Raw genomic sequence first — 14,502 nt, 5'->3', positions numbered from 1 at the left:
GAATAGTATCATTGGCGGAGTGCTTCGGACGCTCTGCAAAAGAGGCTTTGATCCAAAAACTCTCTGTCAGAGTTTGTCGAAAAGAGCATTCCCTTTCGGTCTATATAAGATGCGCCTGGTCTTGTCGCTGGGTCTGGCCCTTCCACCTGATACGCCCACCAAGTCAGCAACTTTACTTGTCAGATCAATCTTTGCCTTTGAGATGCGTCTTGATCTCATTCTTCTTGTGGGCTTCGCTGGGCCATCAGCAGCAGTTCCCCGCCTGAAGAGCCACATCAGCTTCCGAAGGTCATGGGCATCTGCTTCTACCAGACTGGACAGCGTACTCGCTGAATTGCATACCATCTATCCTGGTAAAGGAACCGTCCCTCCTGGAGCAGTAGCCTCTACCACCGGTACCTTTGTTGTGCCTGGTGCATGCTCCTGTGACAACGAGGCTCCTGCTACCTCGACAGCCTCAGCCGGAGTGGTCACCTCAGGATCAATATCAACACCACCAGCTGTAGTCACTGCGACTTCTACTCTCACCACTTCTGCTACACCCTCTCCTGGTGAAGTCGAGAGTGGCAGCGCCTCTGTTTCAGCGGCTTCTTCGGCTGTAAACCCACGCGCAACGACAACAACCACAACCATTACGACAACCAGGCCAGCTTCAACCGCTGCAGCCGACCCTGCCTTCACCACTAAAGGCTCTCATCACCACCAGGCCGATACTTCTGATGGTGGAGCACACAGGTCTGACCATGATTTGGACTCTCTCGATCGTGAGCTTAGCACTACTAAAAAGTCCAAGCTACTCCGTCGCCACAAAGACGGGAAACATAAAGATTTGCTTCTAATAGACAAAGAAAGGGAAGTGCGGTACCTCAAGAGACAAAGTGAGAGGTTGTGGAAAGCGGCACATAGTTGGGAAAAAGTGTTGCAGCAAAACATCACAGATGTCCGAAGGGCAACGAACAAGTTGAGGGGAGGGCAAAAACAAACAGGACGCTACCAGGCACAGAAGGACCTTGAGGAGAAGAAGCTTGTTTTACAACGTGTCAAGTCGGTGAGCGATCGAGCTCATCGTTACGCACGCATACAAGAAAAATGGTTGCGTGACGCCGAGAAGGAGCTTGAGAAGGCCCGGTGGGAAAAGGCGGCGAGAGAGGTACAGGGCCTGAGCCATGAGGAAATTCTTCGCAAAGAGGATTTTGGGAAGCATGCTTCAAGCCACAACCCCAGGAAGCGCTCAGAACCCAAAGATGCCGGAGAGCATAACAAGCAGAAGCAGGAGAAGGAGGACAAAACCGCCAAACACAAAGACGAAAAGAATCACGATAAGGAAGAGAAGAAGACCGATGTTACCAAAGAAGAGGCCGCTGAGAAATCCGACCATGAGAAGTACGAAGACGTTCTCTATAGAAAGATTGGACAACAGATCGAGGAGAAACTCGGAGATAAGAGCAAAGGTCACCACTCTCCTATTGAGAAAGGAGAAAAGCCCGTTTACGTGATCACTCAGCAGCACAAGGTCTACAAGTGCGACGACAAGAAGGGCTGCAAGGAGGACTTTGGATCAGAAGAGGAAGTTAAGGAAGTTGAAGGAAAGCAACAAGCCAAGGACGAAGACGAGGACGCGGAGAAGAAGGAGGGCAAAGAGAACAAGGTGGAAAAGGAAGAGGAGAAGGATCTGTATGATGAAGAAGGCGACCCTCCCTTGCTTGCTGATGGTGACGAGGCCGGGCAGCTGCAGCGTCTTCAACAGCTCTACATGCAATGGCGTGGCATGCTAGTCGAGCCTATTCGCAAGGACCTCGACCCGATCCTCAAGAACGATCAGTTCCCGGAGGATACTGAGATGGCAGCGCAGCATCAGGAAGGGAACGAAAAGGAGCAGCGCAAGCGATTGAGCCATATCTACATGAGCTATCGCTCTATGCTTATTGAAAAGTTCACGAAGCTGCTCGATCCTATTCTTCACGACAAGAACCAAAAGACCGACTGAACAGGGAGTCAGTGATGGTGGTTGACAAGAGTTGGATAGTCCTCGGATAGTCTAACTATAGGGTTACACAGCCAATCACAGGCTTGTATACCTACCGAGTCATGACCTAGGAACCTAGTAGGTAGTCTAGTACACAATATCGACCCTGTCTCAGCTTTTGATTGATTGAAACCTATCACGCAGAGAAGACGTATGAAACATTTCTGTGGGTGCTTCTTCTATCTCTCAAGTTCTCCGGTTAAGAAGTATAAACGTCATGGTAGAACTATAAGTGTAGATAGTTGGGTCATAGACTGCACATGATGATGAGGACTTTGGTATTATGCGGTCGGCAAGTTAAGATACAAACTTTGAGCCTGACAGTTTGATTCAAATCAAACCGAGTGCAAAGTTTTGTTCATTGCCTCAATTCTACCTAATCAATGAAGCCACCAACTCTACCTTTGGTAGTTGATATCGTGAAACTTCATGGCATAATCGATGACGGTCACATGACCTTTCTGGTGAGTCCCACCCGCACCAAAAATAATCCGTGCAGAGCCCTAATTTTTCTGCACACAGAATTACCTTTTGGAGCCGAGGCCTCAAGTTTTACCTTGGTTCTTTCTCCCCTTCAAGCGCAGGATTAGACTTCTTTGCGACAAAAACACCACAGTCCCTTTTCAGACACAAAAATCCATTCCATTCGCAATGGCTCCTCAGGCAGTACGTACATGACATCGCTATGCTGTTAGGCCCTCTCCCGTATCGCATCGAGGAGAGGAGCCGTGTAAGAATGCAGTAGGCTAAGGTCATTTTTCAACAGAAGAAGTCGGGCAAGGCCCAGAAGCAGACCAAGAAGGTACGCGATACCCAGAACGAGATCGACTCGATGACGACGACTGCGACGACGATTTCACCCGGCGAAATCCACGAGGAACACAATCGCTAACTGATCCTACCAGTACATCATCGATGCTTCTCAGCCTGCCAGCGACAAGATCTTCGACGTCTCCGCTTTCGAGAAGTTCCTTCAGGACCGTATCAAGGTCGAGGGCCGCACCAACAACCTTGGTGACAACGTTGTTGTCAAGCAGTCCGGTGAGGGCAAGATCGAGATCACCGCCCACAACGAGCTCTCTGGTCGCTACCTCAAGTACCTGTACGTGTCTTCCACGTCTTCGCCTCGCCTGATGAAGCACGGGGATACACATCAACAAGATGCTAACTGTGAGCAGGACCAAGAAGTTCCTCAAGAAGCAGCAGCTCCGTGACTGGCTCCGCGTCGTCTCTACCTCCCGAGGTGTCTACGAGCTCAAGTTCTTCAACGTCGTCAACGACGAGGCTGACGAGGACGACGAGTAAACGAATCAATTTGCATTGCATCGGCGCAGGAATGGATTGGTGAATTGGGACAGGGGATAACAAAAAAAGTTTCAAGGACTCGGCCAATAGACCCAGCCATTTTATGTGGCACTCTTTGTGGTGTTCATATTCTCTCTTCCCAATACCTGAGTGATGTAAATGCCGAATTTGTGAATTAACTTGAATGATGCTGTCGGGTATGTATGTTTCATGCTATCGTATCATTCTCATGTTCGCGCCTCCTCATGGCAACGATCTCATGACACCCTCAAAAGCAACCAACGCCATGGCATTCGCCGGAAACGCCCTCAGAAAACATGGGACAAACCCTCGCCAGTATCCCTTCCAACCTCCCTCCCTATACACAGCAACTGCTGCGTCCTTCCAACGAGGAAATCTCCTCACTCCATCGTTTAGCCCGCCTCCCAGCGGATCTGTCATGATACGCTGTTTGACTACATCACTCGGATAACTAGTCAACCAAAACACCTGCGCACTCAGGCCGCCCGCCCAGAAATTCACTGCCGGTGCGCTGAGGTTTGTCTTCTCGCGTAGTTGTCGAGATAAGATATCGTAGCTGCCCCACCAGCAGAAGAAGAATCCCCTGAAGAGAAGCGTCGCTGAGAGGCCATGATATACGCCCTTGATGCCATGGTATCGGTAGATCTTACGCAGACAGTCGATCGGCCCGGCGTATAATCTGTCGGCTTTTTGCGCCGCGTACTGGATCTGCAATCGTGCTTTGACGTGCTCGACTGGTGCAGCGATGAAGCTCACCGTTGAGCCAGCCAATATTCCCGCGATGCCATGGCCGAAGCTAGGTAGCGCTGTATGACCCTTTGGAGCTGTGCCTGGTGAAGATGCCGTAACGTCGGTTCCTAGTGGTTCAACGTTGAAGACATGTTCTGAGAGAAGACGACGATATACGGTGAGCGAGCCCAACATGACCGAGTCCATGAACATCCATCCGACCAAAGGCGGTGTTGCGCCTTTGTAGAGCCCGCGAAAGCCCTCATTGCGAATAGTCTGTGTGACGCATTGCAAAGGGCCACTGAAGCGACTTGGGTCTGTCGTTTGTAGACGGACTTTGATAGTGTCAAACGGATGACCAACTATAAAAAAGTCTGTCAATATTTGCATCTCAAGCCGTCATGATAAGGGGCACATACCTGAGAGCTTGGCGATGCCGCTGAAGACACCCGCTACGAAGCCTTTGTAATCATGTGCACCGCTTCCACCACTGACGTTACTTGTCTTCTTTTCCTGTGTCTTGATGGGTTCTGTCTCACTCAACATGTTCTTCCCTTGCACGTCTGCAGCCATTGTGTGTGTAATTTGACTCCCGCGAGTCTATTCGTCATGAATCTTCTCAAAGGAGTGAGCAGCAACTTTTGGGAGAGCTGATGCTCAAGCTCAGTGATGTAATCACGAAGCTTCTGTTCAGACCAAAGGAAATATTAGAGAAAGATGAGATAATAAAGTCTCGTAGATATGAAAACTTTCAGATTGAAGAGATCTCAAAAAGTCCCCGATTCAGAAGTTGAATGCTGACGCATACAACTTTTTGAAGATCGTTATTCGCTGGGCCTGGTACGCCTGGGGGAGCTTCCGCACTGATACTTCTTTACCGAAGTCGGAGCGATGAACATCGCTACCTTAGAAGTGGAGGGTTTAGTTCAAGGGACCTACCCAACTTAGTTGGCAGTCTCCGGACTTTGAGGCCTTCCCCCGGATACTCTGGGGCCGTATCCATACGCTAAAACCCCGACCCCAAGCACTATCTGACTTGTAGTGAAGGCCTAGTCTATAGCTATCATTCTCCAATGTTGACTGAAGAAGCCATTATTTCACTTGCGAAGGCAACTAATACACCGTGGTGGTATCCCTCTGGATTCATCGCAATTGAATTCCTTGCGTTCCCAATTACAACCAATATCGGTGGTATGGTATCTATCTCACACTCGCAAAGCTAAACAACTAAGAACCCCAACTATCTAACTTGAAATATGTTCACGCACATCATGGTCATCCACTTGTGCTTGAGCTTGTGTTTTTGCTATCCGGTCATAGCATCCATCCTCTTTCCGCTCATAATATCCAATCCGAGTGTAAATCATTGCTCGCAAATCAAACCATTGACGTATCGCTCTGCAGTAAGAAAGCCATGTCATGTCGTCGTCAAGAATTCAAGCAAAAGCCCCTGTATGCAAATATGTCCCTTTCCTGCATCCTTTTCTCCCCTTTGTTTTTTTGGTATTTGTCAACACCTTTCCATCCCCAATTTTTTTCGTTTCCTTGGTTGTTCGGTTGTTTGTTTATTAAGCCCTTCATCTTGCCGCTGTTTCAGCTTGCCACCCCTTCAGTCTAAAGCTGCCTTTTTTTTTCTTTCTTCGCTAATAGCAAAGTCATCCACTTGAAGGCCGTTTCATGTCCATAAAAAGTTCATACAACTGACCACCAGCCCGAACCTCCAGAAGGAGAGTGAAGTCTGGTGTCAAGAAAAGCAAAGCACTGTATCATTCTTTGATAAGATATCGATCAGCATTCCGGTAGTGTACGGCTGCCACGGTTATCCCCTTTCTAAAAGGTCTCCGTGTCATCCGTGTTATGAGATGCAACACTGCCGAAGGTATCTGCTTTAAAGGTTAGAGACATGGATATCAGATACGGATCGGATGTAACTTACCTCGCTTGCGTCGACGAGCTTCATCCTCAGGGCTCTTGGGAGTCATGGCTCGTGGCCCACTAGGTCGACGAGTAGGAACACCCAAAGCAGCATTGAGGTTCCGGTTCTCAGGCTTGGGACTGCTTGTGAGGTGGCTGACATGAGTACCACTCATAGTAGCATATCCGCTTTCATCACTGGGGTGAGGGGCGGGGCTACCCTTGGCCAGCTTGGAGATGCGGCTACCTCTGGGGGGGGACAGGGCTGAGGGGCTACCAGTGGGCTCGATGGGCTCCTTGGGAGGTCGAGGGGGGCCAGTTGGAGATGTGGTCCAGTAGGCAGGGTCCTGAGGAGCACCTGTCGATGATGCCTGGCTGTATCGGTTGGTGTTTTGAGCCATCTGGTTCAAGCTCGAAACCGAACCACCCCAATCTGCCGACCTAGGTGTCATGGGGACGTTGTATTCTTGAGCAGAGAACTCCAGAGCATTGCGGAAGCGCTCTGTCTGGCCCTGTCTGGGCTGGGGGTGTTGAAGGTTCAGTGAGTTTCGGTGAACCTGATACTTGGGTGCATTGCCTGGAGTATGGTTGATTTCGCGGCGGAGAGGCGCTGGCATGGTATCACCGGCATTGGGCGCCGACGCGAGCTCTTGCTGAGAGAATCCGGTATGTAGCTGGTCCTCTGCGTACGGGGCATGACTGTAATCCCCATCGTTGTACTCGCCTAGGCTAGAGCCTGAGCGCGAGGGAGGGTAGTCATCATACTTGGCTTCCTTCTTGCCTTTGCCAGCGCTGGAGGCTGTCGTTCCGGACCACCTGGAAATTTTGGGGAACCAGCCCGAAAGGCCGGACTTGTGCTTTTTTTGCTTCTCCGTTGTGCGAGGAGTGTTCTCATTGCTCATTGGTTGAGTAACACCAGACGGCTGAGGGGGTGTATCAAGAGGGACAGAACTTCCGCGCTGGAAGCCTGATCGTTCTGGTGTCAGCATATTGGGGTTGCTGCGCTCGCCAGTCGGGCTGGGGTGGGCGTGTTCGTATTCATCCTCGTGCTCAGCAACAGTGCTGATGCGGTTATCAGAAAACTTGCGTTCATTGGCAAGCCGGGATCGGGAGTGGGAGAGTGAGAAGTGACCAGACTGGCTGGGGGTGATTGTAGAGTTGCCTTCAGGCTCATAGCCTCGATCTTGCTCGAAGTGACCCTCAGGCTGCAGGTTGTCGAATGAGGGGCCACGGCCACCACTGGTGGAAACAGGGGGGACGGTGCTCTGTCCCTTGAGCTCGTCAACCTCGCCGAGAATCTGCATCAGGATTTCTTCAATACGCTTGAAGTCACTGGTACCCTTGTTGCTGAGGCCTTGGAAAGCTCGCTTGAATAGGTTCTTCTTGGCAGCGGCCTCGTTGAAAGTGTCAATCTGGGAGATACTCTGAACCGATCGGGCCCCAGGGTAGGGGCGAGGGCCATTGATTGCCTTCTGAAGCTTCTCGGTGTTCTCAACACCTGCGAAAATGACATCGTCGCTAGTGTCCTGGACGAGGTTTCTAAGCTCATTCAGAGAAGTTCGCATCTCAAGGGCAGAGTTCATCAGCAGTGCAACAATTTCCGTATCGCGGGCACTGCGCTGAGCATCTCGAACCATGAGGTGCTGCATCAGAGCAACAATGTCCTTGTTCTCGATGCGGTCAATTCCTTGACCAGTGGCTGCATCGTAGAATGGTGACGCCATGCCTTGAGACATGCCACTAAGGTGACGAGCGTCTTTGGGGGCGTAGAAGGGGTCCTGGCCAGCATCATTTGGAGATCCGGGCAGAGACAGCTGAAGAGCCTTACCCTTGGGCTGGAGATCGGGAGTTCGGTTATTGCCATTGGACATATAGCCTTCGTCATACTTGGGGCCAAAACCAGGACTTCCGGTGTGGTAAGGGGCTCCAAAACCCCGGGCTCCCAAAAGGTTGTCATTCAGGGCAGGGTTGGCGACAGGACTGGTGTCCTCGTATGGGTTGGTGACAAGAGTGTCTCGCTTGCGGTCGTCAGAGGTCCGCTGCCACTCATCTTGGTCCTGGCTGGGTTCACGGCTGTGAGCATTGGCAGCAGCCATTCCAGCGGCTGCGCCCAATGCAGCAGCACCGGCAACCTGAGCGGCACCGGGTCCTTGGCTGCTGGCAGCACTCTCAGCGCGTTGCTCGGCAACATTTCGGGGAGTGGGTGTTGCTCGGCCTTCAGAAGTATCATCGTGGTGCTCGCCATCAAGACGCTCTTGGACAACTGAGGGGTTGGTGTGAACGTCGTCGTCAATGTAGCCAAATTCAGGCATAGGGTTGTTAAAGTCGGGGAGACCACTTGCAGTCATCTTGGGTGAGTCATCATAAGAAAGGCGGTCGATGCTGTGAGCAGGAGTGTTACGAGGCTCATGGCCTTCCAAAGTACGCTCCTTGAAGGACTTGTTACGGAAGACGCCAGCGCCTTGGTATTCCTCTGGCTCCTCGGTGGCTGCCTGCTTCTTACCCTGCGCCGCCTTGAGAGCAGCCACGGCGCCAGTCGCAATAGCGACTTCTGACGCCGTGGGTGACCTTGTCCGGGGCACCTTTCGGCCATGCTCATCCAGGTCATACTCAGTGAACTCTTGTGATTTGTTATGAGATCTGGCACTGGGTGTGGCATGCCTCTCAGGTTCCAACTCGCTACCGTCCATGTAGTTCTTGTCGGGGCTCGCACCGCGGCTGCTATAAGTCCTTGACTGGTCATCGTAAGAGAGAGTCGAGTCGCGAGGACCAGGGTAGTCGCTGTAGGAGCCGCTCAACATGGACTGATCGAGCATCGAGCCTTCAACGAGTGAAGCAACTGCTGATTCGGGTCCCATCGGAGGGTGAACCAGGTTGGGGTTGGCACCAACGCCACGGACAGCTTGTCCAGACGCGACCTTGTCCAGCTCGCTGTCATCTGTGTAGGTGGTGTTTCGGTAACCTACACCGGAACTTTGAGGTGACATCTGGTCCATTTCTCGTTCTTGGAGGGAGTTCAGAGAAGGTGTAGACTGGCTATTGCGGCGATCCCCAGATCGCTCGTAGTAAGCATCACTTGTAGAGTGCATACTCCTTGAGTTGCGAGGGTGATACTCGCTGCCACCCTCAGTGTAGCCAGAAACACTGGGAATAGGGCTGAGACCTCGAGCACCAGCCTGGTAGGGAACATACTTTAATGGAGGAGGGACATCCTGGGTAGCGAAATAGGAGTTATCATATCCACCCTCAGGATAATCGTTGTCAGAAATGTCATCCTCTTCATATTGACCCTGTCGTTCGAGAGGATGCTTCTGACCATACTCGTCTGGTTCATACTCTTCCACGTAGTCCTTCTGACCGCGCGGTAAAGCAGTCAAATCACCATGAGATACGTTGGCGTGCTGAGTGGATAATGTTGTCTCGAGATTTGAGGGAGTTGCTGAAGGTGTAGGTGTCGAGGTTCCAGAGACATATCCACCCGGAATGTTCTTAACAGGTGTGATCTCCTCGCTAGCCGAATGAGGTCTGTCGGTATCTGCAGATCGGATAGAAGTCCTGGTCATTTCCGAGGGGTTGATTTCACTCATGAGAGGCATGGGTGGCTGAGGAACCACGGGATCGTTGTCGAACTGATCCGCATGATGGTCACGGCTCAGGCCACGGCTATGAGCAGACTCGGCTCTCCGACGCCGTCTTTCTCTCGGCTTTCGGTCGCCTTGTGTGCTGTCTGAGAGAAGTGATGAGCCAATGCCAGCTACTGCTGCACCGGCTGCAGCAGCCTTGAGCATGTCACCACCACTTCGCTTGGGGGTAACATTCTCATTCTCGTATTGATAGTCATCCTCAATAGAATCATGGCTCACATCAGAGTTAGCTTCCAGGACATGACGAGCCTCTCTATTGCGTCTATCCTTTGGCTCATTCCGTTGACCTGACGACCGCCGGCGGTCGGGGGTTAACTCATCCTTAGATACTGATGTGGCAGACGAAGTAAAGGAATCGCGTCGGCTCTCCCTCTTGCTGGTCTCTCGCTTAAGAGCATTGAGTTCGGGCAGAATCAAGCGGCGAATGGCGTCTTCGACTGTTTCGAGGAGCTTGGGGTTGTTGATCGATGATTTAGAGACATCTGAGCGTGAGGAATGTGTTGCGTGAGTGCGATGGCTGGGAGCCAAATGAGAGGCTGAGACATTCGAGTCAAGTCCCGACACATTGGATTCCTGTTGACCTCTGCTAGAGCGACGGCGATGGGCTTTAATAGGCTCCTCCGTCCTCTCAGAAACGCTGCTGGTCCTGCTCTTTGGCCGACGCTTTCTCTCCGCTGTCGACTTTTCCCTCGACGACTTTGTTTCTGACACCTTTGACCTGTCTCTGTTTCGACTCTTCCGGTTCTTCAACTCATCTACTGCAGCACCTGCAAGTGCACCGGCGCCAGCTGCTGCAACCATCTCTCGGGTTGCTGATGGACTGTCGCCCTTGGCGTCGCCGTCGAGAAAGCTGTCGGATGGGATGGCGGATATGTCTGAAGCGTTGACGTTGTAGGTCTCCGAAGGGATCAATGGGCTGGCAGGTCGTCGTCGTCGTCCAGTATGACTACGATCAATCTCAATGTCAATTGGATTTCTCGAGACGTTGGACTCTTCGGTAGCAGAAGCGTAAGAGCTCATGCTGTTGCCGTCGTCCCCGTCGAAGTATTCAGAATCTCCCAATGGTATCCGTCGAGTCACAGAGGTGTTGCGAGCGCCTTTTGTTTCTGTAACTTGAAGATGGTGATCGGAACGGCCTCTCTTGGATGGTGTAAGGCGGACACGGACACTAGGGCGTCGCTCGCCTGTTGAACCGACAGTTGACTTGCCGCCTTCGAAGTACTCGATGAGCAATGAGGTCTGAGATTTGCTAGCCTTGTGTCCACGGGTAGCAATGGTGACGGGTGTTCCGTCTTCAGGAATGGAGTAGGAGGACTTCTCGTCACCGGGATTCACCCCATCCACCGTTGTTGTAAGATCGGTGGGGGTGGTATTAGTCTCGGTTTCGGTAGGGGCGGGAAGTGGAAGAGATTTTCTGGAAGATACACCCATCGTAAATCTGGTGAGGCTCTTAAGTGGAGGTGTTTCGGGGCCCTTTCTTCCCAGGACTGCGATCCGGAGCGGATGCAGAGAAACACCGGTGGGAGAGGAGGGGTTGGTTGATTAATGGTTTGATATCAAGACATGCGGAATCAAGGCGCAACAAAGATTGTCTAGCAGGACATGTCAGTAAACCCGAGTGCCCAACGGGGGAGAAATAACGGTGTAGGCCAATTATATGGAGTAACGAATCGCCACCAGCGTTGAAAGCGACTCGCTCGACTCATGAAGCGGAGAAGGGCAAAGCAACGGTCAAGGGAAAAGGAAGGATGAGAGACTTACAAACAAACGACCCGATTAAAAGAAAGGAAATAACTTTGAACGTCTACCAACTACCCAGAGACGGGACAGTCGATAGTGATACCTACTTACTAGAGTCGACAACCGACACGACTCGACTCGACTCGAATTTGACCTGGCCTTAGAAGCCTCAAGGTTCCGTGGGGAATTCGAGAAGGAGAAAGATTTGGGGGAAGGGTTAAGGATGCGACGTGCGGCGTGGTCGATTGTAAAGGATGGTGTGAAGGCTCATGGGATGTGGATCCCGTAAGGTAAGGTCAGGCAGCTCGGCGGGGGAGACGCCTGGGGCCTCGGGGGGGCTAAGAAAAAAGAATGGGCCAGCAAAGTTGCCCGCAGCAACCAGACCTAGCAATTAACAAGGAACAGAGAACTGAAAACCGCCAGATGTCAGTGTCAGACGGAGCGGAAGAGAGCCGAAACAGAAAATCAAGAAGGGGTACAAGGTGTGATCTAGACTGATTAGGAAAAAAATGAGCAGGGCATTCAATTTAGGTGCAGTTGTGTCAAGGGGAATCGAGGAGGTTGGGTGAAAGATCTGGAGGTTGGGGAAAACGGATTGAGTTAATGCAGAACGGGCAGGCTTTTTTCTCTTTTTGTCTCTTTCGTTGCGATATTGATGGGATATGGAGTAGTTGGTAAACTCACTGCACGCGCTAAAGTTTAAAGCTTCAATGAGCGAGGTTTAAAATTATCGATGATGAATGACTTCGTTGTGTATTGAAGAAGATCTTGATGCGAAAAGTTAGGTAGGTATATACATAATAGAGTCAGCATAAGTGGAACCAAGAAGCTTATGAGGTTTTAGGTATTGGATTGTCGATTGAGTATGGATCTCTCCAACCAAAGATCCAATGCAATCTCTTCTGTGTATTGCTCTAAACAACACCAAATTTACTTCGTTTGACAACATATATCGGATTGCCTTGTCCTCGGGATCTGGTCGTCACACTCTATCCACCTAGCTCAGCGGCTGGGCCCTTGGGATTTTCATTTTCAGGCTAGTGCCTTGGGGTGATGAGTTGTCTCTGGCACCTCTGCCGAGGCGGGCTGTCCAATAGCGCCGGCCCGCCGGGATGCCACCTAGCTCAACACACTATGCCCGTGGTTCCTCTGCCAATGGACGATCTTCCAAGGACACGAGAGGAACGAGATATGCACCAAAACGTGCAGGAAACATGCAGAGCAGACCTGTACAGTAGCGAGGCCCGACGAGTTCATCGTAACGCTCCATGTGTGTGATACGTGATTTGCTGTGTGTGATGTGATGACCATCCTCATCCCATCCACTCCTCTTTAGTATCGAATAAGCATCCTCCGTCTCTATCAAAACAGGATATTCCAACTAGCGGTCTCCAAGTTGTTGCGTTGCCAGTTGCCACGCAGAACCAGCCTTCTTGCCTCTCTAATACATGCTCCAGTATCAAACCATGACAGACAAACGTTGGGCTTCCACCTCTGCTACGACAAAACCCCTGTCGTAAAACGATTCTTCTTCTGTTTTCCCTTCGAATCAGGTCCCGGCAGTCGTCGCACTCCCAAACAATCCTCCTCCCCAGCCTCTCTTTTCACTTGATCACCCTCGTCAATCACTCAAACCCCTGTCCGCCTATTAATCTTCAGACTTCAGCCGTCCCTCGTTCAGCGCCACGGCCCCAGCTTCGGGCCAGGATGGGAAAGGTGCGGCTGGGCGGCTGTGTCCCCAGAGACGGAAAAGAATCATTCGAGTGAGCCTCATTTATTTGACTAAAATAAGTTGGACCATGAGGGCGAAGCCTGCGATGAGGCTGCATTTGTTGGCCGTCAGCGCTTCTCATACGTTCACAAGTTGCCCAAGTCGCTTCGTGAAGAGTTCAAGATACGCGATATTAGCTGAGCAATCTTATCAAAAAGATCACCAGAGTCCCAGTCAGACCTCCACTCGGATCCATGGCACTCATTTCGCTCTTATGAGTGGATTGTAGGGCTGAACCACTCACTATAAGGATTGGACTTGTCTTCAAATTATTATAAAACACTCCCATTCCTAAGGAATAGACTAATTACAGTGCCTTATTCTCTAAATAACGACAGAGACATACTATTCTCCATAGGTTTCAGATAAATCACCGGTTCCAAACATAGTGTTTTAGAAGCTTCTTGGTCGAATCTAACGTCCAGACCAAATTTGGACCTCAACACCACCACCTAATAGATTTGGCATGTTCCTGAAAATCATCTTTGCCACGGCTCAACCTTACTCGCATCTGGCTTTCCAACTTCTCGGGACATAACCCGACTCAGAATATTCCCTTTGCCGCTCATGTTCAGCCCATTAGCATCTCCAGCCTCCTCTATCATCACACTAAGAAACCATGGCTCCATTTGCTTAATTGGGGCCCCTTATATCCCCTCCAACCACCTCTTTATCTCCCATTATGGCATTGGCATATCCTGATCTGTCTGTCATATTTCACCGCAAACATATATGTGTCAAGATGAGGCGAACTAGGCTTTACCAAGCATCACGTGAATCATAAGATCGCGCAAACTCTCCGTGGATCCCCCGAGCAAAGACCCTTTCACCCATGCGAGACACATCAAAAAGGCATGGGATACCCCTGAAGTTTGGATCCAGGACAACTTTCAGTTTTTCCATATCGTTTGACTTGCAACAAATGTTCTCAGCTACGAGGCTGTTTCGGGCTTTTCCGCCAAAGTTCATAGAGTATTCAAAGGCTTTCAAGAAGCACTACTCGTAAACTTAGCAGCGAGCCAAAGCAACCCGTCAACAAAAAGCCCAGAAAAAACAGTAGCCCTTTCATGGTTCACAGCCCAATTAGTATTGGCCCAGAGCACTTGCAGTCTTAGATTATTGTAGTCCCCGACTACTTACTGTAGCTATTGCTGCGATCTCATGTGTTGAGGTTAGTTGCTCATCACGACATGCTGCTTCCAGCACGGCAAGACCACAAGGAGAGAGTTCTTTGTCCTATCGGTGCTATTAACTCTTGTGGAAGCTGATCACGGCATCACTTGTGACACCGCCCTCGGTGCATGCAGCCAGCCGGGTCTTCTGAGGCCACTCGTGTCTCACGCAGACAACTC

General features: G+C 50.9%; 4 protein-coding genes across 5 annotated transcripts; 2 read left to right on the top strand and 2 right to left on the bottom strand.

Moving 5' to 3' along the window:
- Positions 1-25: 25 nt before the first annotated feature.
- On the top strand, positions 26-1,987 carry FOIG_07197 (uncharacterized protein; the record flags this gene model as incomplete). The annotated part of the gene is made up of 1 exon (XM_031206634.1): positions 26-1,987. Exon 1 carries the CDS (start codon positions 110-112, stop codon positions 1,985-1,987), a length of 1,878 nt encoding a protein of 625 aa, XP_031063753.1. The 5' UTR covers positions 26-109.
- Positions 1,988-2,542: 555 nt separating this feature from the next.
- On the top strand, positions 2,543-3,797 carry FOIG_07196 (50S ribosomal protein L22e). The gene is made up of 4 exons (XM_031206633.1): positions 2,543-2,692; positions 2,793-2,828; positions 2,932-3,128; positions 3,205-3,797. The coding sequence occupies exons 1-4, from the start codon at positions 2,678-2,680 to the stop codon at positions 3,329-3,331; spliced, it is 375 nt and encodes a 124-aa protein (XP_031063752.1). The 5' UTR covers positions 2,543-2,677; the 3' UTR covers positions 3,332-3,797.
- FOIG_07195 (uncharacterized protein) lies at positions 3,435-4,915 on the bottom strand. Its single transcript, XM_031206632.1, has 2 exons — positions 4,501-4,915; positions 3,435-4,443 (listed from the first exon to the last, which is right to left on the bottom strand). The coding sequence occupies exons 1-2, from the start codon at positions 4,652-4,654 to the stop codon at positions 3,575-3,577; spliced, it is 1,023 nt and encodes a 340-aa protein (XP_031063751.1). The 5' UTR covers positions 4,655-4,915; the 3' UTR covers positions 3,435-3,574.
- Positions 4,916-5,161: 246 nt separating this feature from the next.
- On the bottom strand, positions 5,162-12,302 carry FOIG_07194 (uncharacterized protein). Of its 2 annotated transcripts, XM_031206631.1 has the most exons (3): positions 11,401-12,302; positions 6,018-11,231; positions 5,162-5,964 (listed from the first exon to the last, which is right to left on the bottom strand). In XM_031206631.1, exons 2-3 carry the CDS (start codon positions 11,068-11,070, stop codon positions 5,912-5,914), a joined length of 5,106 nt encoding a protein of 1,701 aa, XP_031063750.1. In that variant the 5' UTR covers positions 11,071-11,231; positions 11,401-12,302; the 3' UTR covers positions 5,162-5,911. The 2 variants fall into 2 exon arrangements, with proteins under 2 accessions (XP_031063750.1, XP_031063749.1); XM_031206630.1 differs by having other exon boundaries at positions 6,018-12,302.
- Positions 12,303-14,502: the final 2,200 nt, after the last annotated feature.

This window comes from Fusarium odoratissimum (genome assembly GCF_000260195.1).
Source record: "Fusarium odoratissimum NRRL 54006 unplaced genomic scaffold supercont1.10, whole genome shotgun sequence".
Classification (NCBI taxonomy): domain Eukaryota; kingdom Fungi; phylum Ascomycota; class Sordariomycetes; order Hypocreales; family Nectriaceae; genus Fusarium; species Fusarium odoratissimum.
This window is presented reverse-complemented; position numbering and strand designations above follow the sequence as displayed.